The sequence below is a fragment of the Carassius auratus genome, chromosome 8 (assembly GCF_003368295.1).
Source record: "Carassius auratus strain Wakin chromosome 8, ASM336829v1, whole genome shotgun sequence".
NCBI lineage: Eukaryota > Metazoa > Chordata > Actinopteri > Cypriniformes > Cyprinidae > Carassius > Carassius auratus.
The window spans coordinates 10500576-10521448 of NC_039250.1; the positions used below are offsets into that span (position 1 = coordinate 10500576).

Genomic DNA, 20873 nt, shown 5'->3' on the forward strand with positions numbered 1-20873 from the left:
GGACATAAACTTTACTTAATATCCTAATGATTTTTGGAATAAAATAAAAATCTATAATGTTGACCCATACAATGTATTGTTGGCTATTCTTATGGATATATCCATGCTATTAATGAATGGTTTTGTGATTTGGGATCACATATTTAAAAATAATCAACAGAAAAGCAAAATCACCATACCATCAGCCCAAACCTGAAATGTTTAATAATGGACAATACAGTCTAAAGAAAGAGCCGGCAGTAACTGATTAAAAGGGTTTGTGTGTGAGAGAGAGAGAGCGAGAGAGAGAAACAGTAATGCAAATTAAGTGTAAATATATAAAATATAGCCTATATGTTTCTATTTTCTTTCTCTTGATGAGCTTCAAGAGGTAGTCACCTGAAATGGTCTTCCAACAGTCTTGAAAGAGTTCCCCGAGAGATGCTTAGCACTTGTTGGCCCTTTTGCCTTCTGTCTGCGGTCCAGCTCACCCCTAAACCATCTGGATTGGGTTCAGGTCCGGTGACTGAGGAGGCCAGGTCATCTGGCACAGTACCCCATCACTCTCCTTCTTGGTCAAATAGCCCTTGATGCCTTCAGTGTGACTCTACAATAGTCAATAGTCATGAAAATAAAGAAAACTCTTTGAATGAGAAGGTGTTTACATATATATGGAAAGCTTATTTGTATGTGTATATATATGTGTGTGTGTGTGTGTAATATATTTATTTATATTATTTATTATTACAAAAACATTTTTAGATAGAGGGAGGGTGCTGTAAATATATATGAAAAATTTTGGGATAACCCAAGATTGCTTGTTACAAGTCTCAAGTTACAAAACCCCTTGAGTTTCGGCAACAGCTACATTCGAAAGAATTTAAACTGGTTGTTATCAAAGCGTTCGTTTACCAGAAGCGTTTTGGAAATTGTCGTTTCTTTCAACAGGGTATTTCCCATATGCTTACGTCTAGGCCTACGTGCCCTAGGGGTGGTTATTTGTGTGCTGTCATCATAGGCGGAGCGTGTGAAAGGCTGGGGAAGTCTCCCAACGCGAGTTGGGGCAAAAATACCCCTGCACAAACAAATGAAATCTATTAAGACGGTTGCTAACAAAGTGAAAATGAATAGAACGTGTCGGTTGTGGCATTAAATTAAGATCTGCTCATGCTGCACAGTATTTTATTTTAGGCGTTTTTACAGTGTTATAACCAATCACACGTGATTCTGTTGAGCTTAGGAATGGACAAAATTTGGGTTTTTTTGGTGGGTTTCAAACATATAAATCGTATTTTGTTCTACAATATGAACTTAACTTAAGGATTTTTAGATAGTTCTGTTTAAAATTATAGAGTTGCTTTTTTCCTTAATTGGACATTTTTTGTTGCATTTAAATTTGATTATTCTGACCGACATTAAAAATGATGCATGTGTTGTTTCGAGTGTGTGTATCGGTTAATTTCTTGATTGCTATTGTGACAGTGTCTGCTTGCATATTTTATTAATGTGCGGTATTCTATTGGAAATTTATCTAACGTTATTTTATATTATTTTGTCGTCATTATTTTGTTTTAAGGAGATAAAAATGGCACTTATCAAGCTTGGCTTACATATTCCATCACATTATTTTGACAGTTAAAATTTGGGCGGTTTTTGGGAGGGTTTTTGGGAGCTTTCGGGCTGGAAATCATCCATCCAATCTGGCAACACTGTCGCTGATTGAATTCTGAACACTGTATGTGCAATGTGAATAAGAGATTCATTTCACAGTGTAGCTAAACATCTGAAGTGATTAGAGAGAGAGAGAGAGAGAGAGAGAGAGATTAAGCTCACTTAAAGTTAGTGATAATGTTAGGCTACTTTCTGTATAATTTATTTGCTGTTTGAATAACCTTCGAAAGGAAACGTTTTATAATTATTAATTTCTAGTGTTTTTATTCAACCGTAATACAAATTCGGTCCCATTAAACATATTTTATCAGCTTATTACACCCATGTCTGGTCTTGCCTAAAATACTAGATAGATTTTAGCTATTAGATTTGGCTGCTTTTAGCCTTACCTGGAGTTGGTCTACCCTCCGCCTATGGCTATGAGCTTTGGTTCCTCACAAAAGGCGGGACTCTCGCGCCTCCCGCCAACCCTCGAGCGCACCTGACTCACTTGTATACAGGTAAGGTGTGGGGGAGTAGAATGACAACACGTAGACCTCTTCAGATAGGCATTTGACGACGGTCGTGTTACCTCTAGTCCACAAGCTTTCTCTTCATCACTAACTTTTTTTTAATATACATATAAATCTTTAGCACGTGTACTCTATTATGTAGGCAAAGTGTATTAACGCATTAAACGCGCAGAGGGCCATTTAAGCGTCTTCTTTCAAACTCTTGAACGGTTTTATACGAAGTTTGCTGTTGACAGGAGTGTAATTTATGGCAGCGCCAAATCGCTATAGACGAGTGAGATCTCAACTGCCATCATGCTATTACGAAGGCTTTCTGGAAAAGAAATCAATCAAGGACAAGGTGAGTCAGTGTGTTTATGTTAGACTACACGCACGATGACATTGTGTACATGAGGGAAAATAGCTCAAAACCATCCTAAATAGGTATTCCAGCTGGATTATCTAAAAGGTTTACCCCAACAACCTGGATTCAGTTTAGGGTTTAAGAAGGGTTATTTTCTTGAACACCTGTTTCTATATCTTCCTCATATGTTTAAATGGTTTAGGTTATTATACAAGTGCAAAAAGTAAAAAACATTTCCTTACGAAACGATACATGATCAGAGGCTTAAATTTAATCAAATTGTGTAACTCATTTTGTCAAAAATTGTAATAAAAAAATTCACTGGTTTGCTAGAATATGATTAGTTCTAGTTATGTTATTTACTGTTTCAGTTAGAGTGTAGCAATGTGAACCATCTTCTTATAAACATGGGTTGTAAACATTATTACTTGTTACTGTACACTTTAAATCAGCATTACAGTTTTTCTGTATATGATTATCCCTCTAAATAGCACTAACAACAGTCATTTGAATTCATTCATGGTTAATCTTCAACAAATAATATTTGGTGTCTTTAACTTCTTAAATATTGAAACTTATTTCAATGTATGTATTTATCCAACGTATATGTTGAATACATCTACTACTATATATACTATAGTTTTCAGTTGTACTAAATTGCAATGAAACGCATTGTTTGATTTTTTTTGATTTTTATTTTTTACCCATAATGCTAACCCTGCCCTTTGTAGGAAATGTGCATTTTGAACAGTAACACATCATGTTCTGTGAAATGCTTTACATTTCAATGCAAGTAAATAAAGACAATAAAGGTGTGACCAGTGGTCCTGTAGAAAACAGATGATTGCTGTGGCCATCAAAGCAGTGTTACACAAGTCTTAGTCTGTCGCAACATGGAAACTCTTCCTACAAATGTGAAAATGTCAACAAAAAACAGGTCTGGTGGCATATTTGCGTGCAGATCCAACACAACAGATAAAATATTTGCATTTATTGAAGATGTTTTAGTTAAGATTTTCTTTCATTTTATATATTAGTTCTTAGTTTACATCCAGCTGGTAGAGATTATCACCATAACTCATTTGTGAACATTTGTGCTTTTATTTTGTTCATTGCAATATTTTGCAATGTGACGTATGCTTTAATTTGACCATACACATTCCTGATAGTTTAAGATCATAACTAATACGATTTATAAGGCATATATAGGCAGTTGACCTCTGTATTATGAAAGGCCTCCATTTTTTTGTACAGTACAATATAGGTAATGGCATATTGTCATGTTTACATTGGGCACTCCCCACCAGGTACAATATTCTGAATGTTTGCTTGCTTCTTTTTAAGCCTAAAATAAATAATAATGAACTCTTTCTAATCCATTTTTATTTTAATTTAGGCTACAAATTCTAATATATATAAAAAGAAATCATATTTACATTGCTGGTAGGTTATCATTACAAAAATGAACACACTATGTTTAAAAATAAAAATGAGAAGGGTTCTAAACTTATGCTCTGTCTTCATTGTATCTAACACGCACACTGCGGTCGCACTCAGATATTCAGGAACAAAATTTTAGCGCTGCTCCGCAATTTTATCAACTAAACCGCTTACTTGTTGCGCGAGCTATATTATTTTTCTCAACAAGGAACTGGTAACATCATTGTTTCTAAAAGAATAAAAGATTTTCTATTCAATTTTAAACAATATTAATCGTCGAATCTCTGTGACGATACATCGTCGTATCGATGAATCGAACACAGCACTACATGCCTTTGGATCAAGTCTTGTTTTTCAGGTTATTATTATGAAGAAAATTATTTTCCATTGAATTCTATATTGCTTGTAATTCTTAAAAAATATATATATAGCCCATGCAGTTTTTGAAAACACTAAATCACAATATGGAATTTAAACCTGGAAATAGAAATGTGACACTGTAAAATTAATAATAAATGTTTTTCAGTAGTTATTCATTATTATTATTTTCAGAAAATGTATTTATTCAAAGTAAACATTTATTTTTCTTTGCACAGATGGGTCGTAAACTCTGGACCAGTTTATGTGGCAGTTCACTCTTTTTCTACAATAACAACAAAGACAGTGTTGTAAGTGATATTTACATGCTGCCTTTCCAATTTAATTTTACTATGTAGCTGCTAGAAAATAATTTCAATTTGTGTGTGTATTTCTGACATGTAAATGTATTCAAATGCAAGCTTGCAGGCCTGAAAGCTGTATATGTCTGTCTATATACAGATTATTAATGCATTGTGTTTGTGAATACAGTATATAGAGAAGCTGGAGCTCTCTGATCTCGTCTCTGTATCAGATGACTGCTGTCGGGACCGAAACCTGGACGCTGCTAGATTCACACTGCACATGAAAAATGAAGACATCAAAATGATTGTAAGGACTTCTCCCATCTCTGATCCTATTATGTAAAACTAACTGTAAAAAATGATTTCACTGCAATACACTTACAGCTGTTTAACCCTGAGTTATTGAAATCTGATAATACACACAGTTACCCATGATGCATTTTGCTCTGTTTTCTCAGGCCCCCAGCCTTGAGGCTCGAGAACTGTGGAAAGGCTTCATGCTCTCGGTTTCAAAGGTTAGTTGTGCTTCTGAAAAACACGTAAAGTGAATAAGGAGGTCTAAAATTTGTTTAAAATTTTGTGAAAAATCTTTCACCCAAATCTTTCATGTAACACAACGTTTTAGGATTTTAAATATTATTTATATATTTAGAATTTTATGAAGGTCTGTTTGCCAAGTAAACCCACTTTGCTAAACCCACGAAATTCTAAAGACATCACTAGAAATATGAAGGTACAATATTTAGAGGATGTCTCCTCTCGTTATCAAATAACACTGCAGACTTTAATCAGCGTTTGTTCAGATGAGGCACACTGACGGTGTCTTTTTTATGGCTTAAGTTTTATTCATCATGTGTAAAAGGCAGTTGTGCTGTGATTACTCATAAACCAAAGAGATTAAACCACAGTTTGTGTTTTGTTTTTTACTTGCGTTCATTCCTGTGATGAACTGTCAGTACTTCTATATGACTTATTGTTTTGTCAGCGTGTATCATGGTAAACAGTCCTATGTCATACCAAAAATATATAAATGCAAAATAATAATTCTCACGGTTTCTGTCCTCCAGCTATCTGTGCCAAGTTCTCTGAACCTGCTGCCTGGCCAGATTCACATGATGAAGGAAATAATAGAGAAAGAGAAAATAAGGCAGCGGATTCTTTCATCTGTGCCGCCACCCTCGTGTTCTGACAATTATGTTACTTTACAGGCAGACATGCCTTCGTAAGTTAAAACCACTTGCTTTATAATTGATAACATAACATCAAAGGTTAAAGGTGATGTGAAGTGAATTAAAATAACCATGCCTGTTATGAAATAATACGATAATGCTTTGTGCAGGTGTTATCATAATGTCACCCGCGTCGAAGCTGAATACTTATTGGAAAGGAATGCTAATCGGGGAAGCCTACTGTTGCGGCCGGGTCATGATGGGACATCGTTTGCTCTCACTACGCGGCAAGATATCAACGGGTAAAGACACATTCTCATCTGTGATCAGTAGAGCACCATATTGAATGCTGGACAGACGGAGATTGCCTTAGTGAACTTCATTTATCGTAGTTTATCTTGATCATCTGAATTGCTGATTGAACAGTCTTGAACCCTAGACCTTGATCGTTTGAATAAAGCATGTTATACAATAGTCGGCATGTTCTGCCAAGTTCCTTTTTAATAAAACTGAATATAGCTGTATTAGTTAAGAATGAATCATGTGCTCTTCAGACCAGTATTCAGACATTACCGTGTGTCTCGGAGGCACGAAGGAGGATTCGTCATTGCCCTTGAGACTCCTGTAAGTAATAGTTTATGTTCTTTCATTTTCAAATGACTTTAGATTCAAGCTTCTAGTAAATAATAGATTACTTTCACAATATGCCTGATAAAAACCTGACTCTCTGAACACCAAGCAATGTATTTAACCATCTGCAAATGTGTAATTTTGTGTGAACTCTGAGCTCTTGCGAAAGACACTTTGTACAGTCTCTTAAATTGTGATTGCTCTAAAAGCGAAGAGGAAGTTCTGATAAGAAAAGTTTTATGGGTCAGTGTTGGGAATCAGACGCATGGATCAGTATAACTGATGTGTTCTTGGAAGTTATCACAGGGCTTTATATACTTGAGATAATCTGTGGTTTGAACCTTTAGCGCTTGACTTTTATCATAAAACCACACCCTAGAGTCTTAAGGTTTTGATCTGGCATTCAATGGCGTCTGTAGTTTTTGCATAATCCAGGTTATTTGTGTTTTTGTGTATTTAGTGGTAAATGCTTCTCCAGTGAGCAAACACACACTTTTAGCTTATCGCCACAATCAAATCACTTACTCTGGTATGTGCATTGACATACTGTATCAGACAATGTGAGTGTGTTCACACACCATGTTCATAAACACACAGATCACCTGTGAGACCCTGCATGATGTCGTTAACTGCCTGCTGGAGAAGACCAATGGGGTTTTGGTGCCTCTTCTGATGGAGGAACACTATGAGAAAAATATAAGTAAGAGACTATTTCAGGAGTGTTTTCTTTTTGGAAAGTTATTAGGAAAAAACTTGTTTGTCAGCCAGACTGACATACTTGTCGGTATGAATCATACATCTAGATTCTAGAACATGTTACAGATGACATTATGAACATTATGAATGACATGTAGGTTACAAAAATACGCCACCCCATTATAGAAACCTTTAAAAGAATGATTGACACACTTCCCAGTTGATCTGTTTTAGTTCAAATTATTTACAAATTTTAACACAAGTTTCCAGTTGGCTGACTTTTTTTTTCTTTGATAGCTGTTTGAACATGTAAAAAATATATTTCACAATTTTTTTTTTCTAATAAATAGTTTTTGTTGTTTTAACTGTTTGCTTACTAAGTCATTTTTTCTAAGTTTTTCACTCCATAAAACAATTTTTTTTAGCATTCATTAAGAGAAAAAGACTATTTTGAAAATCATTTACAAAATACTTTCAAAAAATGCTTGTAGAATTCAGCCAGAGCTGAAACAGTGCTCTTTCATTATGAATATGGTTTGCATAAGCACGCTGGTTGAAAACGAGTTTGTTCAGTGTAATAATACTTGTCATTCCATTCTAGACGAAACTCGTAGTTTTGGTTCTCTCTTTTTCTGACTTAATGAATGCTTGTATTGTTTGTTTGTATTCCCCACAGAGTTTTGCAGCAAATAATAATTAATATATAAAGTATGTTTATATAGTTTAATATAGGTTTAATAGGCCTAATTTATACTTTTTTTATTCATTTCTCTCAGCATTTGCTGAGACTGATAATGAGAATGGCGAGAGAAGTCTGCATTGTCCCAAAGTCCCTTCACCTACTCCTCCAGTGCCACCCCAAAAACCAGGTAATCATCTTAATTCCCAAATACACACTGTTAATTAACTTATATAAATTTTGAACATATTGTATTGACTTTAATTCATTTAAACTGACAGCTCTGCTCTTAGAAGTAAATTAGACTGATGGCACATCTGAAAGTGCTTTTTTTGCATTGTGAATGTGGTCTCTTTTGCATAACAAACATGTTGGTTGAGAAGCAGTACGTCTGATAGCATGATCTAATACTACATTATAGGTTAAACTGGTGTTTTTTTTTTCTCTTTTTCCAATTTAATGAATTTTGGTGTTGTTTGCATTTTTTTTATAGTTAGACGATTGAGACACACATTCTCCACAGAGCATGCCACAAATTAGAGAGTTTCAGCAAGTAATAGTAGGCTAATAGAATATAACCTTAATACAATTATTTTTTATTATTTCAGTGCAAGAGAAGCCGTTGACAACATCATGTGGGCCAGTTTAATAGATCTGATTTATACTCTTCCTGTTCTTTTTTAGCATTTGCTGTGATTGATAATGAGAATGATGAGATAATTGTTCAATGTCCCAAAGTCCCTTCACCTACTCCTCCAGTGCCACCCCCCAAACCAGGTAATAAATCTTTAAATCATCTTCAAGCTCAAATACATATAATGAACTTATCAATTATAAACATATTGTATTGAGTTTAATGATTGTGTAACTTAAGCTGACAGCTCTACACTTAGAAGACATGAAATGTAGTGTAACTCTTTTGATTTGCATGTTCAGACCTAAACACACAGGAAAGCACCTACATCAATGTCTCAGGTGAGTCCTTTAGAATATCTGTAAAATGAGAGTTCTTTTAATATTTTGCAGATGATTTACTTTGATTGGTCGTGTTAACATGCTGTTGATCCTTGATTACTGTATGTTTGTGTTTTGCAGATGCTGGAGAGTATGAGGTGGATCAAGCAGCATGTCCTCCACCTCCTGTCCTGCCACGTCTTTCAGGTAACACCAACAGATAATGTCCTATATTTCTAATTAAATAAATAATAATATATACAAAGCACAATATGCACTTCCATTTAAAAGTTTAAGGTGGGTAAGTTTTTTTTAAATAGAATTGTATTTATACTTTTATTCACAAATTAGAAAAATTAAATCACTCAGAAATTTGGACAGCAAGGACATTTATAATGCTGTAAAATATTTCTATTTCAAATATTTGCTGTTCTTTTGAACTTTAGATTTATTGAAGAAAACACACACACACACACACACAATTTCCAAAAAAATATTGAAAAACGTTCTAACAACACAGATAATAATACAGATAATAAAAAATGTTTCTTGAACACCAAATCAGAATATTAAAGTGATTTCTGAAGGATCATTTGACACTGAAGACTAGAGCAATCATGCTGAATATTCAGCCTTGCCTTCACAGGGAATACATTTTAAATGCATGAAAATAGAAAACACTTTATTTAACATTGTAACTTTATTTAAGAGTAGTTTCCTAATAGCACTGGTGTTTTTATTAAATAAATGCAGCCCGAGTACATACACATTTTTATCAATCCCACAGATACCGTGTAATTAGTTATTTTCTGTTTACACTTTAAAGTAAGGTTAAGTTTAAGTACAGGACAGTTCATTGTTATGTCTGGTTTGATATTAATATTAACAAGGGTAATAAATGCAGTGAAAATATGGTTTATTACTGGATCATTCTGATGGTGATATTTTGTTTTAGCAGGGCGATATTTACCGCATCAGAATTCAGTGCCTCATGATCTGAACAGCAGTTCAGGTGAGTTCAGTTTGATTGTTGTCTGGACTGAAACACTGATATCTTGAGATCAGGGATTGTTTGGGTGAGGCTGTTCCCATACCTTTATTCAGAGCAAGTTTGACATCCCTTTGATACTATTACTACACACTTAGTCCAAATAACTGTCCCAGTGCTGCGATCACTTACCTAATGTTGTTTTTCAGATCTCTTGTTAATAACAATTTCTATGAAAAGCAAAGGCGTCTTAATGTTTTCTGTTTTAATGTAGACATTGAAAGGAAAGCTTTGGTACCTCCCGGCTACTCCAAATCAACTTCCCGAAGCAACAGTTTGTCTGGCATTCCTAAGAATATTCCCAAGTCTCGACAACTTGTTGACTTGAGTAAGTACAATTTTCTTGTTTTTGTGCCACTGTTTCAGTATAAATCTCATCTGCATTTTTTTCTACTCCAGCAAATCCTTAACTCGCTGTGGTTTTCTGCTTAACAGATGAGCTCCAAGAGGTTCTTAATAGGAGACGAAACCAGGAATAAATGGAATCTCAATAATAATGGTTTCATTGTGGAACAAGGAATAATTCCTTAGTATTAATCTAGGCCAGAAGATATATGCATATACAGCTTCACTCACCTGAACACTGTATCTGAGATATTTGCCCACTGCTGTCCAGTCGGATCAACAAACAGGCCCTTGTATCAAATGTTCTTTATTGATCCTTTCAGCATTATGATGTATTAGTTATCGCAATCATTTATTAGAGTAACATATTGATCATCATGTGTCGTGTATTGTAGCTGCTGACTGTAAATCACTACTGATGTTTGTGTAGTTTATCTTATTGACGTACTGTTGATTTATGAAAAGTCATATATAAATGTTTTGTTTTGAATTCCTTCGTGTCAGATAGCTGGTCTACGTCTCTTTTCTCCGTCTCTGATCATATAAATATCAGGCATGTCATAACAATGACAAATGGTTGTTGAATTTACTACGTGGGGAAGTTGCAGGTCTTCTTTCTCCAGACAGAGAAACAGATCAAACGTATGTTGTTTCCTGTTCCTGTTAAAACGTGTTTTATACTATAAAATTGGAGACCAATATGACGATCATGGAAAAATGTGTCACGCTTTCTTTCTTGTGTGAATGTTCAAGACAATAAGTATGTTTGGCATTTGTTTTATTGACGTAACTGGTAGTGTAACATGATTTTACAGGTTGACTTCCGTTTCAGACAGTAATGATTAAAATGTCCAGGTGTTTGACTAAAAGCATTGCGGATTATATTACACATACTTGTGTTGATCTAAAACTGTATGTATTTATTTTCCAAAAGCAAGTAGCATGTGGAGCTTTCAAGTTTTAAAACGAATTCAAAAGCAGCATAAAAACGGTCCATCTTTGCTATCTTTTGAATGTATTTAATTGCTTTGTGGGATAAACAGTCTTAATGTAAGTAGTAGCAATGTATTAATTTTGAATAAATCATTCTTTAGAGTCAACTCTTTTCAACGAATCAGTCCAATTCAGCCATGAATCAGATTGATTTGGTTCCGAGTTCAAATTTTCAAAATTCAAGAATATTAATTACTATTGACCTAAACTGCAGTTTCTCACCGAAAACTAGCAAATGACTTCAGAAACTTTGGAAAATAGGGAGTAATTTTATGACAATTCACGTTTATATGTCCTTTTATTAAACTTGAAAGCTCCAGCATTATTCACATTTATTTTGCATTGCACCTAAACTAAAAGCTTTGGAAAAACAGATAAGATGACAGAAGTTTCTTTTTTTGGTGCATTATCCTTTTCAGAGAATGGCAATGTAGCAGAAAAATGACTGTCTTCGGTCATCTGTAATATGTAATTGCAGCAGGTGTACAAAAAAAGTCAAGTTTGGTAAATATTTGCATCAATAACACTGAAAAGTACCTTTCTGGGTGACAGATCATGAACATGGACACACACACACACACACACACACACTTCATTAATCGTGCACAACACAACCAAATGGTTTGTTAAACCTGCCTCCCTCCTCAGATGCTGGAGCCTGGAACTGCTGTATTAATACATTCTATAAAAGGCATTTGACTTCTATGATTTAGCTGAAGATTATTGTGATTATTGTGCTACTCTGATACTAAGTATAAGTTTAAAAAGTATACTGAAGCAGCTACTGTAGCAGAATTAAAGACATTCAGTGTGTAAATATAATACAGTTTCGTCTGAGATTTCAAACAATAACACCAACATGCTGCTGTTGCATTGAAATAATTGTTTAAATGTGGCTCAAATACTGTGACTTTAATGAACAAATGCTAAAAAAAAAAAACAACAGCATACAACTTTTGGCCCTAGTGAAATACACATGAACTCAATGCTATTAAAGCTCTTTGCATGTTGAAATAAGTAATACCCCATCATGTCTGAATTCAGGAATGAAAGGCACAGGATCCAGATCAGTAAGCTAAAAGGAATGAGGAAAGCAATCTAGAGCAGCTGGCAAGACATACTGATGATAGGAAGAGCCTCCAGGCTTGTGTAAGGGTTGCCAAGTGTTCTCCAAACCTGTGCGTATGTAGCGGTTCTAGAGTGACGTGTGATTTAAGTAAGGCTGGCATTAGAGCTGCTTGTATTACTGTTCCGCTTCTGCCCGCTCAGCACAATGCTGGGTACCTGGAGGCCCGTCTGCACTGAGAAACTCCCATTCCACACCTACAGGGGGCGAAAGAGAGTTTCAACATCACCGCCTTCTTTATTTAAACAACATTTTATCTGAGTGCCCTTCCAGGAGCTGGGCTGTTCATATATATCAGGGGTGGCAAACTGCAGTCCTGGAGAGCCGAAGCCCTGCAGAGTTCAGCTCCAAGACTAATTAAATCTCACCTACAGAACACTGAGCACCAGAATGACCAGACACAGGAACAGTTTCTTCCCTCAGGCAATCCATCTAATGAACACTTGATAATAATTGTGGAACACACTACACTATTTATATATACACATACACTTATTTATCTTACACACATACTTACTGTACACTTACATTTTGCACATAATATACCTGTACATACATAACTGCTTTTTGTAATATACCTGTCATACAATGGTCAATTTGTATATTGTCATTCCATACCTACTTATTTTTATTTTTTATTCTTTTATTATGTGTTTTTTTGTTCTGTCGCTTGTCATTCTGTTGCACTGCGGAGCTTCTGTCACGAAAACAAATTCCTCATATGTGTAAACATACCTCGCAATAAAGCTCATTCTGATTCTGATTCTTCTACCTGTAGCTTCCTAGTAGCCGTTCAGACTTTAATTATCTTGTTCAGATGTGTTTGATTAGGGTTGAAGCAAAACTCTGCAGGGCTGCGGCTCTCCAGGACCGACGTTCACCACCCCTGATAATTATGAATCATATACCTGCTATCTTTATTTTATAAATATGAAAAGACTCTTTGGAGATATGAAGGATGCAATACTACTCTATAGGGACTCAAGATTAACATGAGATTGGGTCAGATTGTGTGTGTGTTAGGTACTATTGATGCATTTTGTTGTAGAATAAAACAGGAAAATATAGCAAGCTTGTGGTAACCATAAACTTATTTTAGGCTTCTAGCAAAAAAAAGATTTTCAGGTTTTGACCTACAAAAACGCTAAATATAATTTAGTAACATCAATCTATCACCCAATCAGCACAACTTATGGATCAGTAAGGAAGATTGTGTGTTAGTCTAGTTTAGGCTTGAAAGTTTGTACTGTGTAAGTAAATGAATAAATTTAATGAATAAATGTTCATGTACTTTTTTTTTTTTTTTTTGTAAGTTAGTTCGAAATTGAGCTTCATTTGAAGCACTGCTCTCACACACATATCCTTCTAGCACATATCCAGACAAACATGTTGTGACTTGGATTTTTTTTTTCTTTTTTTTTGCAGCATCTTGTTCAATGACTGTGTATTTTAATGATGGTGTCAACTTGAGTTAAAAATAGACCTATATTCTGTTCTATTCCATTGCACTCCATCTAGATGCTTTTGAATGCAAGAATGCATCTTACGCAAAACACGTAATTAATTATAGCCATCTAGTATGTTCAAAATATCCCTAATTTATGTGTGATTTAATGTTAAATACAAAGTAAGCTGTGTTTTATCTTACCATAAAGGCTGGTATAATAGGCTGCTGGAACTTGGTTCTGAATGTATGAATGAGAGTTTTGGTTCTGGAGTTGTAAAAAGACAATGTGCCTGAAAAGGGAGAGGAAGAACAAGTGTTGCATATTGTATGTAAAGATACACAATATCATTCTACTTAAGTTCATTTAAAGATACAAATGACACATGCTGCAATTAAACTTGATTATTTTATATATTATTCACTAAATAAAAAAAGTGAGAATAAAAGAATATTAAAAACCTGATACATAAAATATACACATTTATACTCTATAGAGAAACGAAGTGATTCTATAATCAGATTAAAGCATTTTTTACAAATAGAAAAAAATAGTGGCTATTTGTTTGCACAAAAGTCCTGACATTGTCAAAATAATATGTCTGACAAAAAAACAGAAAAACTCCAAACAACTACCAAAAATAAAAAAGTCATATCTGTCACCCACTATATAAAATATACAATCTGTGACTGCTGCAATCAGCCGGTTCTCACACAGGCAACATCATCCATTTGCTTTCACCACAACTAACAAGTTAGCTTCAGAATTAACTGTGGCACTATTTTACTCATTTTGTCATATTTATAGTTCAACTCACCTTCTTCATAGTTGCAGTAAATGCCGATGCGGTCGGGGATGGGGCAGTCCAGTGTTCTGGCTTTATTATTGTGCTTGGCTGTGAGGCTCTGCTGAAGCCAGTTGTTAAGGTGGAGGCACCAGGAAGCGTTACTCTTCCCCAGCTGATCAAAGCGGCCTAGAGACCGCAAAGCGACTCCTGCTGCAAACGTCTTACTCTCCTTATCATACCGTACCTCCCAGTAATGCTGCCCTGCATCGATCATGGTGTCTCCTGGACATTGGAGAGAATTTGGGGAGTTTTTGAATAAACACTCTCAAAGCTGATGGTTCTGTAGTGTGTTTTGTAGCTGATCGCGGTCATGTTTGTGTTGACTCACCTAAGACAGTGTAGGACTCTGCTGTGAAGCGGTCTCGGCCCACTCTAGCAGATGGAGCCCTTTTGGGGGACATCATGGCTGTCCTGAGGGAGGAAAAAAATATAAGATGGGACAAGCAGAGCAATTTATCTGGCTAAAGGCTGGGTAGACATTTCAGCAAAAGGCTGCTTTTGGCATACAAATGTTTACAGCAAGAGTAAACAGGCCATGCTGGCCATCTGCTTTCTGTCTATTATAGCCAGCTATGAGAAGCAATCAACAAATTTGTTTAACTGAAACAGCCGTGTAGTGGCAATCCTGTCAGTGTACAGCACTTTTTTAAGTGTCTTAAAATAGCAGGTGTGACTCGGACCTGGCAGGGGAATGCATAGGAGAGCTGGTCCTGTTCTTTTCCTTCCGGATGTCCTGGACGGCTACCTTCCCACCGCTGCTGTCCCATTCCACGCTGAGATCCTCCACCTTCAGGTTCTGATGGGCTGAACCCGCGTCCAGTTTAAAGACGAATGCTGGAAGCAAATGAGAGGGAGACTGAAACGTTATTTTTCTGAAGAATAAAAAGTTATTGTTATTTCAGTTCAATATAACTTAGATTATACTGAATTGTAAGTGTACTGCTGTACTGTAAAAGGAAACGATTATTAGTTTATTATTCATAAGTATCTGCTTGCATGTGAAAGAACAGTGCTTATGCTTAACTTTGAACCACGTAGTGCTTATGTTTATTATATTGAATAATAGCCTTTTGCGATTTGGTAATTATGTATTGCATTTTCACTTTATTCTAATTATTTGTGCAGCCTTATATATTTCCATATTTATTTATTTTTTGAAATTGCATGATAGGCCAATTAATAAAATTAAATCCCAATTAATCACATCTAAGTATAAACATTTAAAAAAATATATTATGCATTGAATATGCATAATATCATTACTGTTATTTTAGAATTAGTTGCACTAAATTAACATATATTAACATTAAATTGACAGCTGTAAATTATATTTCACAAAAGGGCAGACATGCTACAGCAGCGGTCTCTAAATCAGGCTTTAACAGACAGTTTAGTAGTAACTTTTGTGAGACTCTTCTCTCTGTGCAGAGAAGAAACTTCATGCCTCATTACCTTCCGTGTGTGTGTGTGTGTGTGTGTGTGTGTAAGTGCAATTTACCATGTGTTTCTAGAGTAACCGGCTCTGAGAATTCACCCGCCACCGCTTTATTGCATGCCTTCACTCTAAAGGTCATGTAACGCGTGTCAAAACGAAGGCCTGAAAAACAAATAACATTATGGTCACAACTTCATTTCAAACTGCTCAAGAAAAGGTCAGAAGCAAACCAAACATCAGCACGTACTCGTGAGTGTGTACTCAGTCTCTTTTATCCCTTCCACCACCATCCAGGGGTAGTCTTCTCGAGCCCGAGGAGGCCCTTCATGATTGGTTCTCCGATATTCCAGGATGTAGTGGTCGATTTTGGAGTCGGGTTCAGGTAATGTCCACACCACTGTGACTGTGTTATCAAACACCTGGCATTCAGCCACATGAATTTCTGGTGTGGCAGGGACTAAAGGTGAGAGGAACAGAGATATCTGATACCGGAGACCTTTGTTCAGAGATACCAGCCAAAGCCTAAAACTTTCATGAGTCCCAATAATCCGATACATGAGACATGGAAATTCAGAAATTCTTGTCATTCAAAATTTGGAATTTTGAAAATATTCTATTTTTCTGTTTAAGAGGTCAAAGCTGTTACACAATCCGATGTATTGCCACTTAACATACCAATAAAACCAATTACATGCAAAGCAGGCATAAATCTATCAACTGAGCTTTGCTTAAACCATTTATGACATTTCCTTATTGATGTTATACTGACCTGGTAGAAATTTTATAGCCTGTAGCATATTTCTTTCCTGAGTGAAGTCCACCATCATGTGATTCATGCTGTCACTGGCCTTTGCTTTCAAAGACAGGCGAAATGCTGGAGCCATAGTCACACTGCAGACACACAGACCCTCAGTTAACACTTACAGTCAGTCTACTATAAAGACAATAAAACTCATCTGACAGACTGAAAACAGGAATGTGGGAATGTCATGAAGGTGAACGTCAATGAGGGCACAATAAACCACTCCATGCATATACACACGCACACACACCTGGGCAGTCAGACGAAATGAAAATGAGCCAAATTGGACTAATGAAAATCACTGATAAAAATGAATTAATGATCAAATGAATGGACTTTCAAGGGGAGGAGTGTTTGAAGATGTTCTGCACTGTGCATTGAACTCAAAGATCTAAAGTATGGACATCTGTACAGTACCTATCCTTTATCTCTTTGGCCGCCTGCAGCAGAGAGGAGAGAGAAAAAGAAGGGACAGAGAGAGAGAGAGAGAGATAGGGAGCGAGAGAACTGAGTCTCACTGAGTCTTAACAAAACACAATACATCAGTCATACCAGCACGTGTTAGCAGGAAAACCTAGCAGCATCTGACACAATCTGACACTTTGTTAGAGAAAGCAACAACAGCGGTTCCAAAAGGTTGTAAACAAACAGACAAAAAAAAATATTTATTATTAACATAAAAGCGACTGTACAAATATAATTTCATTCAGACATGTATTAAAAAAGGTAACTGGTTGAAATGCAATACAGTCATTAAAGGGGCCCTATTATTATGCTTTTTACACTTTTAACTTCCTTCAGTGCGTAAAGTCCTCATGAAAGGGAGTTATTTTCTCTATATCAGCAAGCGCTGTTTTCTGAACTACCTCAACACCTGGATTGTGATATCTGGAGGGGAAACTTCACAGACACATTCTGCGGACACCTGAGACTTACAGAATATCTTGTAAAAAGGAGCATAATAGGAGCCCTTTAAGTGTAAATAAAAGAGTCATTTAGTTGTACCAGTGTTGTAAACATTCCAAGTGGGCGGTACCTGAGTGAAGCTGTCATTCTCAGAGGAGCAGAGCGTCTGATTGGCTAATTCCAGCAGCTCCTCTGAGCTCTCTAGGGCTTTGGTGCATGCGCTCAGCTGACTCTGAAAAGACCATCACAACATTCATAATATCATTTGACAATTACATAATCTGGTTGAAATTTACTAAATGCCTAGGCAGCTTTACATAACTGTTATCAGCTATAATGACTATAACAACTTATGAACTTTTGTTAGTCTTGTCAACTTCTCTAGCAGTATGCTAAATTGTTGTAGCTTTGTTGTAGTTTGCATAATGCTGCTTTTCCTGGTACTAGAGCCTTAACTTCATTTGCATTTGATTTGTTTACTTTACTACAATTTGTTTGCTACCTGTTTTAGTAATTGCCATTTAATCAAAATGTGTTTTCATGCAAGCAATGTACACTACTGTTTAAAAGTCTGGAGTCTGAAAGACATATTTATTTATTTATTTTAAAAGAATGAATGCTTTTATTCAGCAATGATGCATTAAATTGATCAAAAGTGACAGTTAAGTAATGCATAATATTCCAAAACTTCTAAAAGATCATGTGACACTGAAGACTGGAGTAATGGCTGCTGAAAATTCAGCTTTGCTTTCAGAGGAATAAATTACATTTTAAAATATATTAACATAGTAAGAAGTTATTTTAAGTTGTAATTATATTGTACAATATTAATGTTATACTATATTTTTGATCAAATGAATGCACCCTTGGTGAGCATAAGAGACTTTTTAAAAAAAGCATTAAAAACTCTTACAGACCCTAACATTTTAAAAAGCAGAACAAACAAACTAGTTTCTGAAAGGTAATCGTACATCATGCAATGTGTGCTGTGAAATGCTTTGTTTGTATGTACAGGTGTATAAGAATGCAATCTGGATTACACACACACACACACACACACACACACACAGAGACACTGTAATCCTCAAAGGATTTCTTATTATCCTTCTCTTAACATTGCCACATCTAATCATGCATAAGCTCTAAAGCCATTCCACTCTGCCTTTTACTGATATATATCTAATCATTCTGGCTAGAAAATATAAAACACTTGAATTAATTTAGGTCGAATTTGTTGAGTTGTGCTATGGCTAGGCAACCTCACGGTGCTCTCACCTGTAGCTCATATGTACGACTGGCTCTTTCCTGCTTGATGCGTGTGACCATGCCCTCTTTCAGTTCATCCAGGACAGCATGCAGAGAGCTAAACTCTGACTCCATATCCTCCTGCACTCGGTTTGAATTCGCCTGCAAACACAATTGATGCAGAGTTAAAGTTGCATTGTCTCCTCCATCTTAAAACTGTATTGCTGTTGCAAATTGCTGGTTTAGTGAAATGTGTCTGAACAAATACTGTGCTTTGCAATGTATTTGGGCCACCTGAGAGCTGAAAAAAAAGAGTAAAAAGAGCAGAAGGCCTGCTTTGGTATTTACCTCTAGGTTCTCTAAACTCTGCTTTAGACAGCAGATGAAATTCTGGATTTCCTCATTCTTCAGAGCCAACGTGGTGATAATCTTCCTCAGTGACTCCTGAAACAGTGAATGAATGCATTTCTGATTCACATACAAGAGTCATATAAAACCAAAACAATAATTGGTTGACAATGGCTGCACATGCAAGGTGGAGTCCTGTCTCACAAAGCAGATTTACTCTTATAGTTATATTAGAATTAAAGCTCTTATTACTCTGCTAACTGTGCATGTTTTTTAAGCTCATCACATATAAAGATCACATATGAGCAATTTTTATTTTAGTTTTATGATTTTAAATATTATACATAGAATATATAATAAATTGTAAAACCTGTGTGTTGATGAGTGCATCTTAAACACAATTTGTTAGAAGTCACTCAGATGATACTTTCCCATCGACGTCATTGTGTCCTTGTCTAGTTTTGAGCGTTTCGTGGGGAGACAAGCACAGTCTTGTTAAGCACGTTAGAAGGAGAGGGAACTAATATTACTGAAATTCATACAGGGTTGAGCAGACATGTCATGTTTCATTCTCCTCTCATTCAACCCACTTGCACGGGATCAAGTCGCTGATGCTGAGGCACACAGGAGCGGCTTTATATCCGGGGCGCCTCCCTGCAGCCAGAAGCTTGTAACAATACAGGCCGGTTTGGGGTTTTCCTGCGCCAAAATTTGTTCTGGCTTATGGATATTCATCTATGACTATACTAAAATGTTATTTCCTCCCTTCAGACCGTTTCCTTAAATGAATATTTTAAAACAATAACCTACTCGTTTCGCGTTAAAAGATGCGGGAACGGGGCGGTTTCTGGTGATTCACATTGGCTGTTGATCAACTTAAGGAAATCTTCACGAAAAGGCCTACATCATGTATACATACCGTGCATATCCAAACGGTGCAAAGTTGTTACTTTGTCCTTTATAAGGACACATGTCCACTAACACAATGGGCGGAGGACGTCACAAGTAAAGCTACAAGCTAACGGTATTTCGTATTTTAGTATCTCTTTTCACGCAGCATCCTCTTTCTTTTTCAACAGAAGCGCGTCGTTTGTAATTTTTCTGTATAACGTCGGTCGCTTCTTACCTTCTGGTCGTCCATGCTGGCCGCATGCAGCACCTGTTTCAGATATTCTCCGGATTTATATCCCAGGACGTCCGCTACAGCGCTCCTCCGCTGGTACTGATGTTGCTATGGAGCATTGCATCCCTCAACAACTATTAGCAGCAAAGTGAGTTCTGCGCAGGCGCACGACATGGATGCTGGGTAATGTGGTTTCCTAATTTGCTATAGGCCCATCACAAATGTGTAGCTGTTCACTGTTATGTCATGTACATTTTTTAAACAAAATATGAATCTTAAATGTGAAGTTTGTTGCCAGTACACACTGGTATGTCTCATAGGTTGAACATATATTTGTCTCAATATGATGAATAATATATAGCCTACATGTCAAAAGTTTGGAATAATTACAATGTTCTTGAAGGAAGTCTCTTAAGCTTAAGGATGAATTTGTTTGATCAAATATTAAGTTTAGAAAAAGTAAAGCATCATGAGA

The 20873-nt window shown here is 36.0% G+C and overlaps 2 protein-coding genes across 3 annotated transcripts; one reads left to right on the forward strand and one right to left on the reverse strand.

The window, feature by feature from the left end:
* Positions 1-2118: 2118 nt before the first annotated feature.
* On the forward strand, positions 2119-10846 carry LOC113107973 (signal-transducing adaptor protein 1-like). 2 transcript variants are annotated; one of them, XM_026270815.1, is made up of 15 exons: positions 2119-2502; positions 4542-4613; positions 4795-4914; positions 5066-5122; positions 5675-5829; positions 5947-6078; positions 6331-6400; positions 7004-7106; positions 7879-7971; positions 8466-8558; positions 8718-8756; positions 8877-8942; positions 9694-9747; positions 9998-10111; positions 10219-10846. In XM_026270815.1, the coding sequence occupies exons 1-15, from the start codon at positions 2410-2412 to the stop codon at positions 10260-10262; spliced, it is 1305 nt and encodes a 434-aa protein (XP_026126600.1). In that variant the 5' UTR covers positions 2119-2409; the 3' UTR covers positions 10263-10846. The 2 variants fall into 2 exon arrangements, with proteins under 2 accessions (XP_026126600.1, XP_026126599.1); XM_026270814.1 differs by having other exon boundaries at positions 2121-2502; positions 9691-9747.
* A 45-nt stretch (positions 10847-10891) lies between these two features.
* Positions 10892-20557, reverse strand: fsd1 (fibronectin type III and SPRY domain containing 1). The gene is made up of 13 exons (XM_026270803.1): positions 20402-20557; positions 19276-19371; positions 18958-19089; positions 17813-17914; positions 17194-17216; positions 16744-16865; positions 16222-16431; positions 16038-16136; positions 15220-15373; positions 14868-14950; positions 14510-14761; positions 13896-13984; positions 10892-12444 (listed from the first exon to the last, which is right to left on the reverse strand). The coding sequence occupies exons 1-13, from the start codon at positions 20414-20416 to the stop codon at positions 12334-12336; spliced, it is 1488 nt and encodes a 495-aa protein (XP_026126588.1). The 5' UTR covers positions 20417-20557; the 3' UTR covers positions 10892-12333.
* Positions 20558-20873: the final 316 nt, after the last annotated feature.